The 16,736-nt window shown below is 52.3% G+C and overlaps 1 protein-coding gene and 1 pseudogene across 2 annotated transcripts; both read left to right on the top strand.

Moving 5' to 3' along the window:
* The first annotated feature begins 10,734 nt into the window (after positions 1-10,734).
* On the top strand, positions 10,735-14,563 carry LOC100193766 (Protein LIKE COV 1). Its single transcript, NM_001138852.1, has 7 exons — positions 10,735-11,024; positions 11,859-11,911; positions 12,761-12,870; positions 13,384-13,551; positions 13,623-13,720; positions 14,005-14,131; positions 14,249-14,563. The coding sequence occupies exons 1-7, from the start codon at positions 10,857-10,859 to the stop codon at positions 14,344-14,346; spliced, it is 822 nt and encodes a 273-aa protein (NP_001132324.1). The 5' UTR covers positions 10,735-10,856; the 3' UTR covers positions 14,347-14,563.
* Positions 14,564-15,047: 484 nt separating this feature from the next.
* LOC109029532 (uncharacterized) lies at positions 15,048-16,067 on the top strand (annotated as a pseudogene). The gene has a single exon (NR_144518.1). The product of NR_144518.1 is annotated as an uncharacterized lncRNA (long non-coding RNA).
* The last annotated feature ends 669 nt before the right edge of the window (positions 16,068-16,736 follow it).

Genomic DNA, 16,736 nt, shown 5'->3' with positions numbered 1-16,736 from the left:
CGGACGACTCGACCTTCCCGTCTGCTTCGGAACGCCCTCCAACTTCCGAAGGGAGACCCTGACGTTCGAGGTGGTCGGGTTCCGGGGGACCTACCACGCAGTACTGGGAAGGCCATGCTATGCGAAGTTCATGGCTGTCCCCAACTACACCTACCTGAAGCTCAAGATGCCAGGCCCCAACGGGGTCATCACCTTCGGCCCCACGTACAAGCACGCATTCGAATGCGACGTGGAGTGCGTGGAGTACGCCGAGGCCCTCGACGAGTCCGAGGCCCTCATCGCCGACCTGGAAAGCCTCTCTAAAGAGGTGCCAGACGTGAAGCGTCATGCCGGCAACTTCGAGCCAGTGGAGACGGTCAAGGTCGTCCCCCTCGACCCCAGTGGCGACGCCTCCAAGCAGATTCGGATCGGCTCCGGGCTCGACCCCAAATAGGAAGTAGTGCTCGTCGACTTTCTCCGCACAAACGCCGACGTCTTCGCGTGGAGTCCCTCGGACATGCCCGACATACCGAGGGATGTCGCCGAGCACTCGCTGGATATTCGGGCCGGAGCCCGACCCGTCAAGTAGCCTCTGCGCCGATTCGACGAGGAGAAGAGCAGAGTAATAGGCGAGGAGATCCACAAGCTAATGGCAGCAGGGTTCATCAAAGAGGTATTCCATCCCGAATGGCTTGCCAACCCTGTGCTTGTGAGAAAGAAAGGGGGGAAATGGCGGATGTGTGTAGACTACACTGGTCTCAACAAAGCATGTCCGAAGGTTCCCTACCCTCTGCCTCGCATCGATCAAATCGTGGATTCCACTGCTGGGTGCGAAACCCTGTCTTTCCTCGATGCCTACTTAGGGTATCATCAAATCAGGATGAAAGAGTCCGACCAGCTCGCGACTTCTTTCATCACGCCCTTCGGCATGTACTGCTATGTCACCATGCCGTTCGGCTTGAGGAATGCGGGTGCGACGTACCAGCGGTGCATGAACCATGTGTTCGACGAACACATTGGCCGCACGGTCGAGGCCTACGTCGATGACATCGTGGTTAAGACGAGGAAAGCTTCCGACCTCCTTTCCGACCTTGAAGTGACATTCTGATGCCTCAAGGCGAAAGGCATCAAGCTCAATCCCAAGAAGTGTGTCTTCGGGGTGCCCCGAGGCATGCTCTTGGGGTTCATCGTCTCCGAGCGGGGCATCGAAGCCAACCCGGAGAAGATCGCAGCCATCACCAGCATGGGGCCCATCAAGGACTTAAAAGGCGTACAGAGGGTCATGGGATGTCTCGCGGCTCTGAGCCGCTTCATCTCACGCCTCGGCGAAAGAGGTCTGCCTCTGTACCGCCTCTTAAGGAAGGCCGAGTGCTTCACTTGGACCCCTGAGGCCGAGGAAGCTCTCGGGAACCTGAAGGCGCTCCTCACAAGGGCGCCTATCCTGGTGCCTCCAGCTGCCGGAGAAGCCCTCTTGGTCTACGTCGCCGCGACCACTCAGGTGGTCAGCGCCGAGATTGTGGTCGAGAGGCAAGAAGAGGGGCATGCATTGCCTGTTCAGAGGCCAGTTTACTTCGTCAGCGAAGTACTGTCCGAAACCAAGATTCGCTACCCACAAGTTCAGAAGCTGCTGTACGCGGTGATCCTGACGCGGCGGAAGTTGCGACACTACTTCGAGTCTCATCCGGTCACTGTGGTGTTATCCTTCCCCCTGGGGGAGATCATCCAGTGCCGAGAGGCCTCGGGCAGAATCGCAAAGTGGGCGGTGGAAATCATGGGCGAGACAATCTCGTTCGCCCCACAGAAGGCCATCAAGTCCTAGGTCTTGGCGGACTTCGTGGCCGAATGGGTCGATACCCAGCTACCGACGGCTCCGATCCAACCGGAGCTCTGGACCATGTTTTTCGACGGGTCGCTGATGAAGACGGGAGCCGGCGCAGGCCTACTCTTCATCTCGCCCCTCGGGAAACACCTACACTATGTGCTGCGCCTACATTTCCCGGCGTCCAACAATGTGGCTGAGCATGAGGCTCTGGTCAACGGGTTGCGGATCGCCATCGAGCTAGGGGTCCGGCGCCTCGACGCCCGCGGTGACTCGCAGCTCGTCATCGACCAAGTCATGAAGAACTCCCACTACCACGACCCAAAGATGGAGGCCTACTGCGATGAGGTTCGGCGCCTAGAAGACAAGTTCTACGGGCTTGAGCTTAACCACATCGCTCGGCGCTACAACGAGACTGCGGACGAGCTGGCTAAAATAGCCTCGGGGCGAACAACGGTTCCCCCGGACGTCTTCTCCCGGGATCTGCATCAACCCTCCGTCAAGATCGACGACACGCCCGAGCCTGAGGCGCCCTCGGCCCAGTCCGAGGTACCCTCGGTCCAGCCCGAGGTACCCTCGGCACAGCCCGAGGCACCCTTAGCTCGGCCCGAGGCACCCTCGGTTCAGCCCGAGGTACCCTCGGCCTCCGAGGGTGAGGCACTGCGCATCGAGGAGGAGCAAAGCAGGGCCACGCCTGATCGAAACTGGCAGACCCCGTACCTGCAATATCTCCGCCAAGGAGAGCTACCCCTCGACCGAGCCGAGGCTCGGCGGGTGGCGCGGCGCGCCAAGTCGTTCGTCTTGCTGGGCGATGAGAAGGAGCTCTACCACCGCAGCCCCTCAGGCATCCTCCAGCGATGCATCTCCGTCACCGAAGGTCAGGAACTCCTGCGAGAGATACACTCAGGGGCTTGCGGCCATCACGCAGCGCCTCGAGCCCTTGTCGGGAATGCTTTCCGACAAGGCTTCTACTGGCCAACGGCGGTGGCTGACGCCACTAGAATTGTCCGCACCTGCGAAGGGTGCCAATTCTATGCGAAGCAGACCCACCTGCCCGCTCAGGCTCTGCAGACGATACCCATCACCTGGCCTTTTGTCGTGTGGGGTCTGGACCTCGTCGGCCCTTTGCAGAAGGCACCCGGGGGCTACACGCACCTGCTGGTCGCCATCGACAAATTCTCCAAGTGGATCGAGGTCCGACCTCTGAACAGCATCAGGTCCGAGCAGGCGGTGGCGTTCTTCACCAACATCATCCATCGCTTCGGGGTCCCGAACTCCATCATCACCGACAACGGCACCCAGTTCACCGGCAGAAAGTTCTTGGACTTCTGTGAGGATCACCACATCCGGGTGGACTGGGCTGCCGTGGCTCATCCCATGTCGAATGGGCAAGTAGAGTGTGCCAACGGCATGATTCTACAAGGGCTCAAGCCTCGGATTTACAACGACCTCAACAAGTTCGGCAAGCGATGGATGAAGGAACTGCCCTCGGTGGTCTGGAGCCTGAGGACGACGCCGAGTCGAGCCACGAGTTTCACGCCGTTCTTCCTAGTCTACGGGGCCGAGGCCGTCTTGCCCACAGACCTGGAATACGACTCCCTGAGGACGAGGGCCTACAGCGATCAAAGCAACCAAGCTAGCCGAGAAGACTCGCTGGACCAGCTGGAAGAGGCTCGGGACAAGGCCTTACTACACTCGGCGCGGTACCAGCAGTCCCTGCGACGCTACCACGCCCGAGGGGTCTGGTCCCGAGACCTCCAGGTGGGCGACCTAGTGCTTCGGCTGCGACAAGATGCCCGAGGGAGGCACAAGCTCACGCCTCCCTGGGAGGGGCCATTCGTCATCGCCAAAGTTCTGAAGCCCGGAACGTACAAGCTGGCCAACAGTCAAGGCGAGGTCTACGGCAACGCCTGGAACATCCAACAGCTATGTCGCTTCTACCCTTAAGATGTTTTCAAGTTGTTCATATACCTCGCACCCACGCAAAGTTTAGTCATCAAGGAAGGGTCGGCCTCGCCTCGGCAAAGCCCGACCCTCCCTCGGGGGCTAAAAGGGGGGGAACCCCCTCTGCGTTGAAATTTTCCTCGAAAAAAGATCTCTTCTGCCAGAATATCTTTCGTGCTTTTTGACTGCTTCGAAAAGTGGATGCTGAAAACGACGGAGTACACGTAAGCAGCCAAGGCTGACCGAGCCGAGGGACTCCTACGCCTCCGGGATACGGATACCTCACTCATCACCTTCTGCGATAAGTAACTCGCGTTCGGATAAAGTGATTCCGCGGACCGAACAAGTCTTCATGTTCGGAAGCTCTTCTGCCGAAGCGATCCTTCGAGCCTTCTCGACTGAGTCGGTGACAGAGCCTCATGGACGGGTAAAAGTGCGCGTAAGCGGCAAGGCCGACCGAGCCGAGGGACTCCCACGCCTTCGGGATACGGAAACCTCACTCATCACCTTCCGCGAGAAGCAACTCTCGCTCGCACAAACATCCCTGTTACCGACAAAAAAGTCCAGATACTCGAAACAAGAGGAAAGGAGACGCAGCTTTACAACACAGCGAGGGTGTGTGTTCTGGCCTCGGCGGCCGCAGAAGGCACACGCTACAAGACAATCTGATCCTGCAGGCTCGGGTCTTGACGCTGGAAGGGGGCAGCAGCACCCTCGGTATCGACGACACCTTCGGCGAGGTTCGACCTAGCCTCGGACGGCGATGCGGTCCGAAGATCTCCACTCCGAAGGACGACGTCATCACCACGCCCGGGCCATCGCCGCCAGGGTCTTCTCCGGGAATCCGGCCCAAGCAGGCGGCTCGGCCGGTCACCCCTGGGGCCTCGGCCAACCATCTTCCAAGGGCGCCAGCCCGACCCGAGGCCTCGGCTGGTCTACTCCGGCGTCGGTCTCGCTAACGGACGACCCGGCTAGGCTCCGGCCAACCAGGTTTCATTTTTGAGCCAACTCTGCCTCTATTCGTGCTGATATCGCTACCCCTGGCCTCGGCTCATCGAAGAGCGGCCAAGGGGTCCCTTTAACTAAGCTAGAGGAGCCTCAGACAACAAGGCCGATCGAGCCGAGGGACTCCTACGCCTCCAGGATACGGATACCTCACTCGTCACCTTGACATGGGGCGACTCATGCTTGGTGAAGCGGTTCAGATAATCAACAGGCGAGTCTTAGTGCTCAAAAATGAGGAAAAAAACACGGCTCCGTGCCAAAATTACATACATGTTCAGGCCTCGACAGCCATAATGAACAAAAATTGTCATTCAGGGTGCCATTACAAACGGAACTCCGGTTCCCCCTCCGTAGGTACGAACAACCCCACTCGATAGGGGAGGGCCTGCGGAGCAACAGAAGACCGACGAACGGCGCGTCGTCACCCGCTCCAGCAGCAGCGACGACGACGACTTCTGCTCCGGGGGGCCGAACAGCGGCAGCACTGACCTCAGGGCGGATGCTGCTGCCAGGAGGCCCCCGCCCATCCCCAAACTCGTGAGGCAAGGACGGGCAGAAGGCCGTAGAGTTGGAGGTCGGTCCGTGGCCGACCCTGGCTATCTCGCCGGCGGAAGAACCTCTTCCAGCTGTCGTGGCAGACGCCGGCGCCGCGAGCGGCTCCGAAGCCACTCGCGTCCGAGAGCCAGGCACGGTGCAGCTGCCGGCGCCACGGACGACGACCGCCCTTCCCTCCGATCACTGAGTGAAGGAGCGGGCCACCGCCCACATAGGGGCCGACCCCAACTCGGCACACTCCCCTCCCCAGCCCTGGTGATGAAAATCCTTGAGGCTGAGGGAGGGGCAGAGGCCGCAGCCCGGCTCGCTTTCCCCCACCATCAAGCTGGAGGTCACCACCTTGGGTGACCACCGGCGGAGGGGTGCAGCCGGGCTGCATGATGAAAATCCTTGAAGCCGAACGATGGTTGAAAGGTACCAACTCCCACGGAGTTGCGTTCCTCCAACGATGAGGCGAAAAGACGGCGGGTATCCCCCATCCGGGGGCTTGGAAGGTGGAAAGACACGATGCATAAGGGAGCGCGAAGACATGGTCTACTTCCAAGGGGGTCACCCTCCTTTTAAAGGCGACTATCCCTGCTTGCGTCCCCATCCGTCACGGGCTGAGTCTTCTCCAACACGCTCCAAGGCCCTCCCCTGCGGCGCGGGGGCTGGGTCCCGCATGTCATGCAAGCCGGCTCAGAGCAGAAGAAGCCAAACCGCCGCGTGTGGTGCACACGACCGCCCAGCGATTACAAGTGACCCTCCACTTTTGCCCAGACCAACGGGCGAAAGAGGCGGGCAGCCATGCAGGCGGCATGCAACCGCGCCAAGTGGACGCGCTTCTCCGACTCCCGACACGCCCAGCATGGAGGCCCAGGCCCACGCGTCACGCAACCGGCGCGCCGGATGCTTCATGCAAGCAACTGCACCGCCACTTGCGCCACCACCACGCCTCCTCGATTGCGGAACCAATACCGCGACTCGAGGCGACCCGGCGCACGACCCAGCAGCGCCAGCCTGGCGCGGCGGTCAATGCGGCCAAAAGCGGGCCGACAGTAATGACGGTGGCAGGCGGGCGGGAGCAGCGGTCACGTCGTCAGCCAAGCTCACGTCCCATCCGGGGGCAGCAAGAGAACCCCCTCTCATGGCGTGAAGACAACGCACCCGTGATCCGTTCCTCGAACGGCTCACGCACGCGCAACGGCCGCCCCGCCAACCACTCGCCCCGTCGCATTAACTCCGCGGCGGAACAGGCGGCGCTTCTGGCAGGAGCAGCGGGCGACGCTTCGCCTTCGCCGTAATAACCGCGCCAAAAAAGGTACGCCGCGTCATTCGATTTCGAATCCTTTTCCTTTTTTCCTCTTTCTCTCTCTCTTGCAACAGGGACCGGGAAAGGGGGATACCCCGAAAAGGATCCTTCCCCGTGAAGGAACCAGGCTCCGAGCCTCCCTACTGATCAGAGGTTCGAAGGCTGGCCCCCCCGAAGGGCTCGACAGCTGCCTCAGATCGCGTGGGCCCTACACCCACTACTGGTCAGAGGTTCGAAGGCCGGCCCCCCGAAGGGTTCCATGGCCGCCTCAGGCTACTCGGGCTCCGCGCCCATTACTGATCAGGGGTTCGAAGGCTGGCCCTCGAAGGGTTCACAACCGCCTCAGACGCCGAGCGAGGGATGACCATGGGTACGTTCGATACATAACCAAGGCTCGGGCTGCGCTCCCGAGGTACCCTAGGACATTTCCGAGACCAGCGGGAGCGATCTTGTAACGGAATCCCATCAGAGGGAGGCATCGAGCCCTCGGACCCCGTCGCCAGGGGACCGGGTCCGGCAGATCACCCGCAAATACTTTTGGGCGTGCCTCTGGGCCCCTAGCCGACCCCTAACGAACGGGGCACGGACGTCCACTCGGATTACCCGCTTGCAGCTCACCGGAGACACCATGTTCGGCGCCCATCGAGGGCAACATGGCGCTTTCCCCCCCCCCCCCCTCCTCCTTGCGGAAAGGCGACGCAGGGGCGTATGTAAAAAAGCCGAGTCTGTCCCTGATCGCCCTCTCGCCCTGTGCAGAGGCTCGGGGGCCGCTCTCGCAAACCCTGCTCCGGCCGAACCGTTGACAGCGTCAACGTACCAGCCCGAGAACTTGGGACCCGACCGTACACCCGGGCTACGGCCAGCTCGCATGAGGGAACAACCAGACCAGCCGAAGCATTACGCAAGGCATTAAGACCTCGAAGGAGTGAAACCACTCCTCCGAGGCCTCAGGGGCTACACCCGGCGGGTGCGCTCGCGCGCACCCACCGGAACAAAATGCAACCGAGAAAGGCTGGTCCCCTTGCAAAAAAGTGCGACGAAAGCCTCCAAGCGAGTGCTAACACTCCCTTCGAGGCTCGAGGGCTACTGTCGGGGACCATAATTAGGGGTACCCTCAAGACTCCTAATTCTCAGCTGGTAACCCCCATCAGCATAAAGCTGCTAAGGCCTGATGGGTGCGATTAAGTCAGAGATCAGTCCATTCGAGCGACTCGATCACGCCTCGCCCGAGCCTAGCCTCGGACAAGGGCAGCCGACCCTGGAGGATTTCCGTCTCGCCCGAGGCCCCCCCTCCGACGGCGAACATATCTCCGGCTCGCCCGAGGCCCTGCCTTCGCTAAGAAGCAACCCTGACTAAATTGCCGCACCGACTGACCAAGTCGCAGGAGCATTTAATGCAAAGGTAGCCTGACACCTTTATCCTGACGCGGCCCTCCGGCAGAGCCGAAGTGACCGCCGTCACTTCGCCGCTCCACTGACCGGCCTGACAGAAGGACAGCGCCGCCTGCGCCACTCCGACTGCAGTGTCACCTGACAGAGTGAGACTGACAGGCAGTCAGGCCCTGCCAAAGGCACCATAGGAAACTCCGCTCCGCCCAACCCAGAGCTCGGACACGGGCTAAGCCCCGAAAGACGACGAACTCCGCTCCGCCCGACCCAGGGCTCGGACACGGGCTAAGCCCCGGAAGACGACGAACTCCGCTCCGCCCGACCTAGGGCTCGGACTCGGGCTAAGCCCCGGAAGACGGCGAACTCCGCTCCGCCCGACCCAGGGCTCAGACTCGGGCTAAGCCCCGGAAGACGGCGAACTCCGCTCCGCCCGACCCAGGGCTCGGACTCGGGCTCAGCCCCAGCAGACGACGAACTCCGCTTCGCCCGACCCCAGGGCTCGGACTCCGCCCTAGCCTCCGCCGACGACCTCCGCCTCGCCCGACCCAGGGGCACGGACTCGGCCTCGGCCATGGAAGACAGACTCGACCTCAGCCTCGGAGGAGCCTCCACATCGCCCAACCTAGGGCACAGGCTCGCCACGTCAACAGGAGGCGCCATCATCACCCTACCCCGAGCTGACTCGAGCTGCAGGGAACAAGACCGGTGTCCCATCTGGCTAGCTCCGCCAGATAGGCAATGATGGCGCCCCGCATGCTCTGTGACGACGGCGGCTCTCAGCCCCCTTACGGAAGCAAGGGGACGTCAGCAAGGACCCAACCTCTCCGACAGCTGTCCCTCCGCCAGGCTCCATCGCTCCTCCGACGGCCACGACATCACACCAGCTGGGTGCCAAATTCTCTCCGGCTGCCACATCGGCATGTACTTAGGGCGCTAGCTCTTCCCCGCTAGACACGTAGCACTCTGCTACACCCCCCATTGTACACCTGGATCCTCTCCTTACGCCTATAAAAGGAAGGACCAGGGCCCTCTTAGAGAGGGTTGGCCGCGCGGGGACGAGGACGAGACAGGCGCTCTCTTGGGGCCGCTCGCTTCCCTCTCCCGCGTGGACGCTTGTAACCCCCTACTGCAAGCGCACCCGACCTGGGCGCGGGACGAACACGAAGGCCGCGGGATTCCCACCTCTCTCACGCCGGTCTCCGGCCGCCTCGCTTCTCCCCCCTTCGCGCTCGCCCTCGCGCTCGACCCATCTGGGCTGGGGCACGCGGCGACACTCACTCGTCGGCCCGAGGGACCCCCCGGTCTCGAAACACCGACACATAGGTTACGCCTGAAGCGGGTGGGAGTGGGTCTGAACCCACATGAACTGGATTTGTTGAGTCCCTCTTCGCGTACCCTCCTCCTAGTGGCGGGAGCGACCAAAGCTCTAACCATACAAGTGGTGGTTATCCTTGAGTATGGTGCTTGGTCGACTTTGTTTCTCAACTCGTGCACTCTATGTGTTTTCGTGAACTAAACACTTTAATTTATCTCGTTGTTGCTATTTTGAAATGATCATGTAAGCTATATTGGTGATGTGAAGTTTGTGATGTCTGAATTGATTATGTGGTTGTAATGTGAAGTTTTTGTGAACTATGTCAATAGATGTGTTTGTAATGTGACCAATATTAATATATGTATTGTCTGTGATGATATATATGTTGTTGTGTACAATATCGTGAAGAAATAAAAGCCTCATTGGGTGCTGGTTTGCAACAGGAAAGGTTAATTCCCGTTGGCTTGACCATAGCCGACAGGAATTACTCGAATAATTCCCATCAACCAAAGGCGGTCGACGGTAATTATTCGAATAATTCTCATGGGCCAGACTTGGCCAACGAAAATTAACTAGCCGACGAGAATTATTCGAGTAATTCACGCCAGCCAGCCTTGAGCGACGAAAATTAACTAATTTCCGTCGCCTTCCCTAGAGCCGACGAGAATCACCTGAACCGACGGGAATTAACAATATATCGATGAGAAGTAGTAATCCCCGTCGGTATAAGGCTAATTTATGTCTGTTACTGGCCGACGGGAATAACCTGAATTCCTGTTTTTTTATAAAATCACTTAGGTTGTTTAACCAACTTCTATAAAAATAGAATTAAATGTAGCTCTACAAAACTGATCATCAAACTTGAGAGAGTCTTTAGAGCATATTTAAGAGACTAGCTAAATGATTTGTCAAGCTAAATTTTAGCTATCTAATATTAAAATAACTCTCAACAGACTAGCCATATAACTCGCTAAGCTATCCAGCTCTTTAAATTAGCTCCATCACTAGTTAAACTTGTCTAGCCACTCCAATTAGCTAAACTAATTTGTATATTAGAGAGTTTGTTGGAATGAGATGTTATAAACAGAGTTTAATCTTTATGAAAAGTAAATAGTAAGTTAAATAGAGTGTAAAAAAATAAAGAGTCCCTCGCATATGCTTTTATACATGTCTGAAGTCAATTTTGAAAAACGTCTTGTTGTAATGTAAATATCAAATTCTATCTAATTTTATTTTGCTGCAATCAAATCAAACTCGGCTACGTGGTTAATCAAGCGATCACCGTGATAGTACCAACCTCATTAACTGTCACTTCGTCTCGTACGTACATGTGGGGCCCACGCTTCCATTCCATCCCATCGACCCAAGTCGACAGGTCACAGGTGCAAAGCTCTGAAAACACTCCAGAGTCCATCAGGTAAAAAAAAAATCAAAAATAGAAAAAGTCTCTTGCCCCCGCGGCCGTGCCGAGCCGGCATCCCCTCCCCCAGCAACGATCGCGACGACCCAAACCGGCAAGGGTGACCAGCGGCTGGCCGCCGCCGCGGCAGACGAGTCCCATGGGAGACAACAAGTCTCCGCTGAGCCTGAGCCCGATGGGCGGGCGCGACCGGGACCGGGAGCTCCTCATCCCGGTCTCCGGCGGCGGCTCGGCGCCCGGCGTCGATGACGAGGACGCTGACAGGGCCTCCTCCGCCTCCGCGGCGCTCTCCTCCTCCGGCCGCGAGGTACGTCCCCGCTCCCGCCCCCTGACATCCCCCCACCCACTCAATTGATAGTTTTTCCCCTCTTGCCCTCCTTTTATTCAATTGCTCTTCGGTTAGTTTACTATTTATGTTCTTTTCGACGTTTTAAACTCAGCTACATCTTGTTGACTGATGCTTGTGAACGGCATGAACCGACTAGCAGTTTATGTAGTAGGAAATGCTTCAATGTCCCATTCGGGTCTCGTGGGCAAATGATATTAGTACTGGATGGTGCATAACTCCGATGTAGTAGCTTATTTGATCTACTAAAACTTTATTTTAGTTTCTATATTTGTCAATTTATATACTAAAATGGAACAAAATGAAGGGACTAAATATTAGTCCCTTCATTTTGTTCAATTTTAGTACTTAAATTGTTAAATATAGAAATTAAAACGCTATTTTAGTTTCCGTATTTGGCAATTTAGGAACCAAAATGGATAAAATGAAGGGACTAAAGATTAGTCCCTAGAAACCTAACACCCTCTAAAAAATAGAAAGCTGAGAAGACTGTGACTCACTTGTTTTTCTGCGGTGGCACAACCCTATATTACCAGTTGAATAAAATGACATTTAAAATATTTATTTGCTTTTGAATTTCGATGGAATCTCTAAACTGCCTAGAGCGCTTAGCACACTGAGCTGCAATTTGGAAATTGGAATGAAAATTACTTGACAACATCTGATATACTTTTTTTCGTCCTACTCTTGCAGTTTTGCTTCTCCTATTTGATACTTGCCTTCCTGAAACCGAGAAACCATGTTCTGGGTTCAAGCTAGAACAGCTCATGTTGATTTTTTTTTCTTGAAATGCAGGCTTTCCATAAGGTCGTCCGCAGTTGGGCTTCAAAGAAGTTCATGACTGGATGGTAAAGAGTTGCTAAATTAATATTTCCTCGCCTCTTGATTACCGTCTAGTGTTTAACTATAGAACTGAATAGTGTACCTCCTTGTAGTTAATGATAGGTTCTGTTTCCATGGTTTTGTCATGTATAGTCTGGTTGTTGGGGATATGTACCATGGCCCATGGCTTAGTAGCTTAAAAAGTCAAATTTCTTGGTGCAGTGCTTTATGATTGCCATGCCAACATCCATTCTCCTTTGTCCTTTCCCCATCAGGAATTCATCTTGGCTGGTGATGCAATATTATCAATGGGGCTATATAATTAAGTAGTTACTAGGAACTGTGGGATGCTTGTTTCTTTGGTTCTTGGTTTTATTCCTTTCAATATATAATAGTAAAAGATAAACTTGTCTAAATCTTGAGAAATATCATAAGGTTCATGAACTCATGGTTGGGGTGGAGGATTTACATGTTGCCACTTGACTGGTAGCTCCTTTGTGACAACCCAAACATTCAAAATGTCCATATGAGAACATGAATTTAGATTTTAGTGGAAATTCACCATGATGTTCCAACAGTAGGATTATCATAAAGTCCCAATAGCAAGGAATTTCATTAGTACCTTCTGTTTTCAGTTAATTTCGCAAGCATATGGTCCAGCCTCTAGTTTAGACATTAAAAAAATACTTTTGTTTCTTCTGATTTCCTGAAGTGTCGCTCTAGGATATATATGAATTATGATAAGCAATGACTGATTTTACATACACCATTTCTATGCAATCTGCAATAATGCTACATGAATTTACCTTTCATGTGCCTGCCACATGTACTAAGATGCTTTTTTCTGTCATCATTTTGTTTGCCGGTTTCTTCAGTGTAATTCTCTTCCCCATAGCAATAACGTTCTACATCACCTGGTGGTTCATTCATTTTGTTGATGGATTCTTCTCTCCAATATATGCACAACTAGGAATCAACATATTTGGTATGTGAATCACTTTTTTGTATCGAAATATCAGATCTAGAACAATTGATACTCCCTTTGTTCAAAATTATAGTTCACTTTGATTTTGTCGTCAAACTTATTCAGGTTTGGCAAGTTTATACAAAAACTATCATCACCTACGACATTTAATTCTCCATGAAATATGTTTTGATAATGCATATATTGAACTCCTAGATGTTACTATGTTTTTTTTTCTACAATCTTGGTTATAATTAGAAAGTTTGAATTAGGACAAAAGTAAAGTGAACTATAACTTGAAACAGAGGGAGTATTATATAATATTGTAATGTTTTCCTTTCATTCAGAAAAAGGGACCATTAGTTCAGTATAAACCATGGGATTAGATTCTCAGTTCTTTCATAAATCTGGAAAACTTACCATGCATGTCATTTAGGCAAAACTATTGCCATATGGTAGCTTGTCATCAGCGAGAAGAACATTTTATTGCTTATCCAGCTTGAGTTTTCAGTTTGCACTGTGATGATCCCGCAGGTCTTGGCTTCATCACATCTGTTACTTTCATATTTTTGATCGGAGTCTTTATGTCATCTTGGGTTGGGGCATCTGTCCTTAGCCTTGGCGAGTGGATTATTAAGCGCATGCCCCTTGTTCGTCATATCTACAATGCATCGAAGCAAATTAGTGCTGCAATATCACCAGGTAATATGAATCATCAAACTGGTCGATTGAATTTGCCGAGGTGCTGAATAAACTCTGGTTGCTTTTTACAGATCAGAACAAACAGGCATTCAAGGAAGCGGTCATCATAAGGCATCCTCGTGTTGGAGAATATGCGTTTGGTTTCATCACATCGTCAGTATCTCTCCAGGTTTGCTCCATACGAGGCTACTTTAGCTTTTTCACACGAATGCTGTTTGTTTTATGCTTCTGCTGTTGTTATTCTACTGAGCAATTCAAGCTAGGTTTGATTTCTTGTACGGTTGAGACTTTACTGTCATGACATGTGGATGTGTATTTAGTGAGATAATAATGTCACTGTTTCATTTGCTGATCGAGAAGAATTTATATTGATGACATGCATTTTTTGGCTGTACCAATACCATTTCTTACGTGGTTCTGTCTCTGTGCATCAATCCTGTTATCATGCTGCAGAGTTATTCCGGTCAAGAAGATCTTTACTGTGTCTATGTCCCAACGAACCATCTTTACATTGGCGATATCTTCATGGTGAATTCAAAGGATGTCATAAGGCCAAACCTTTCCGTGCGTGAAGGCATCGGTAAGTTCGTACTCTGCCATTTCAGGAGCACGGCTTAATTGGTATTCTGCTTCAGGGAATAAGGATGGCTACTCCTGCGAAAAGAAACTTAACGTATTTGCATTCATGGGTTTGCAGAAATCGTTGTGTCTGGTGGTATGTCAATGCCCCAGATTCTGTCAACCCTCGACCCGGAGATGATCCTTGGTGACAGAACCGGACCAAGCAGAAGCTGAAGCTGCCACGAGCCCTTTGTGTAACTTTTGTAGTGGTTTGCTAGTAACATTTTCATACAGGCTACCAAGAGTACGGCGAACTGAACTTGGAGCACAAGTATCTCTGTATTAAGGGTTGAGCTGTGCCTTTTTTTTGTTTTGAAAAAGCTGCTGTGAGTTATGTGTTATACAATAGCTGTTGTGAGTTGTGAAAGGAAAAAAAATCATTTGGTGGAACAACTGTGTCTTCTAGAAAAGCTAGTGAGAGCCTTTGTCGCTTACGAGTAGACCCCACAAGTCATCCACACCCCTCTTCTTTGAAACTCTCCACCTGATGAGCGGGTGCTCAGTAGATCGTGAATATGTGGTGTGAAATACTATTTTGTATTGTAGATAGAATTTAAAACAGAGGATATGATAAGCAAGACAGCTGCAGATAGCCTAACTGAAATGCTGCTTTGCTTGCAGCTTATCTGACGGCTAGAGACAGCCTAACGCATTTCGACGAGTTAGTATTTTGGGCCTGGGCCCAAATTGCGAAAACGCGTCGTTCCTAATGAAAGTTGGGCCTACTAGACATCGACGACAGAATTTGACGGACGGCTGGGATTCGCTCGACGTAGAGAATCCAAGAACCAGAAGTGAGAAGCCCCACCGCCCCCGTAAAACCCTAGTGCGTTAGGGACGTCTATATAATAGCGTGCCGGGCGGCGACCCCTACTACCTCTCAGGCTCTCACGCCGCCGCCGCCGCCGCTCTCAACTACCCTTGCCCCTCGCCAGTTCTCCACAGCTTTTGTTTCCAGCATTTGAATTTGGATCGGCGGTGTCTTTGTTCTTTGTATCTTTCTTTTTTGGTCGCGGTTTTGGTTCTGATGGGGATTTGAGCTGCGCATCTGGCTGAGGACGATGAAGATTGTATCTATTGGTCTCGTTCGTCGTAACAGGCATTTGATTGCCTTTGCCGACCATCCTGATATATCACCACCCATATTCCGAGTCCGCTCCCAACGGTCGTCAGTTTCTATCAACTTTTTCATTCCCTTTAGATTTTGATGTTTGATTTATTATTATATTTCCTGGCCTATGATTAAATTTTCAAAAAAAGACAAGCATATGTCCGAATCCTTGTATGTGGATAAGCCTAATCTTCTCTATGAGGTCGATCACGTATTATAAACTTTTATGTGTCTTGAGATTTCCATTCCTTTGAGGCCAAAGATGAAATATGTGGATGCTATTTCTGTATGACGTCTCACGTCTGATTACAAAACCCATTACTGCCTTCCTTCTGAGGCCTCTGTTAATTTGGATCTTGTTATTTTGTCCGTGTTTATTTTCGCCGAGTCTGCGTTGTGGTCTGGTGGCATTTTGGATGAGGTCGGGTGATGAGTTGCATAGTTCAGATGATCAACCCTCGTGGTTCTGATTACATTGAGTAATTAGTCTTTCGCTCCTATCTGACGACCTTATCAATGCCACTCCGATATTATATACTTTCCGTTAACTGATTTCGATACACTAATCTTTATTGACGTCGTATGTTACATTCTCAGCCAGATACTTTCGCCGCTTCAAAATCCTGGCCAAGAGGTTCACGGCGCCGGCTCGCATCCGTCCTTGCCCTGCTCGCCTATGCTAGCACCTTTTCGTCTCATATGGCTGCACCTTGCTTATCGTAGTTGAAATGGTGCACGTGATGTATGCATTGTAATCCTATTAATTACACCTTGCTTCAGTTCATGTTCGGTTGATTCACGACGCTGTTAGTATGCTGTACGATTGCTGCTACCATGTCGATAACGTCATCATGCAATCTTATCGGATGTAGGGTTGCTGAAATAGATTCAAAATCAACTAATTCCTAAGTATGAGCAACTATTAGACATGGTAAACATGATTTTGGCAAGTTTTTTTACTTTAAATAGCTATTTACTAACTTGCTAAACATGATTTTGACAAGCTTTTTTAAGAACTATTGGAGTTCTCTTACCAATTGGTGATTCTACAACTAAATCAGTACAAATTTTTATTTCTACCGATGAATTTATGACGTATTCAATTGAGAATTGACTTCTACGAATTCAATGACAATGGATACACATTAATTAACAGGGAACGTATCATGTGTTCTTAGAGCTCTTTGGAGCTCTTGTGCTCATATGAGAGCTCTTTGGAGCTCTTGTGCTCATATGAGTACTTTAAATCTGGTGCTTTTATTTCTCATCCAGTGGCTTAAGGCAGCAGTGGCACACATAAAAGACAGGTGACGCAACAAGGGTAGTACTAAGAATAAACTAGGAAATGTCTATTTACATTTAGATGAGAAATGAATACACCAGATTTAAAGTGCTCATATGAGCATAAGAGTTCCTTTAGCACAGGATACGTTCCCTAATTAACAAACCAATG

Source organism: Zea mays, chromosome 8 (genome assembly GCF_902167145.1).
Source record: "Zea mays cultivar B73 chromosome 8, Zm-B73-REFERENCE-NAM-5.0, whole genome shotgun sequence".
Classification (NCBI taxonomy): domain Eukaryota; kingdom Viridiplantae; phylum Streptophyta; class Magnoliopsida; order Poales; family Poaceae; genus Zea; species Zea mays.
The sequence above is the reverse complement of the archived record's forward strand: the minus strand, read 5'-3'. Positions and strand labels throughout refer to the sequence as shown.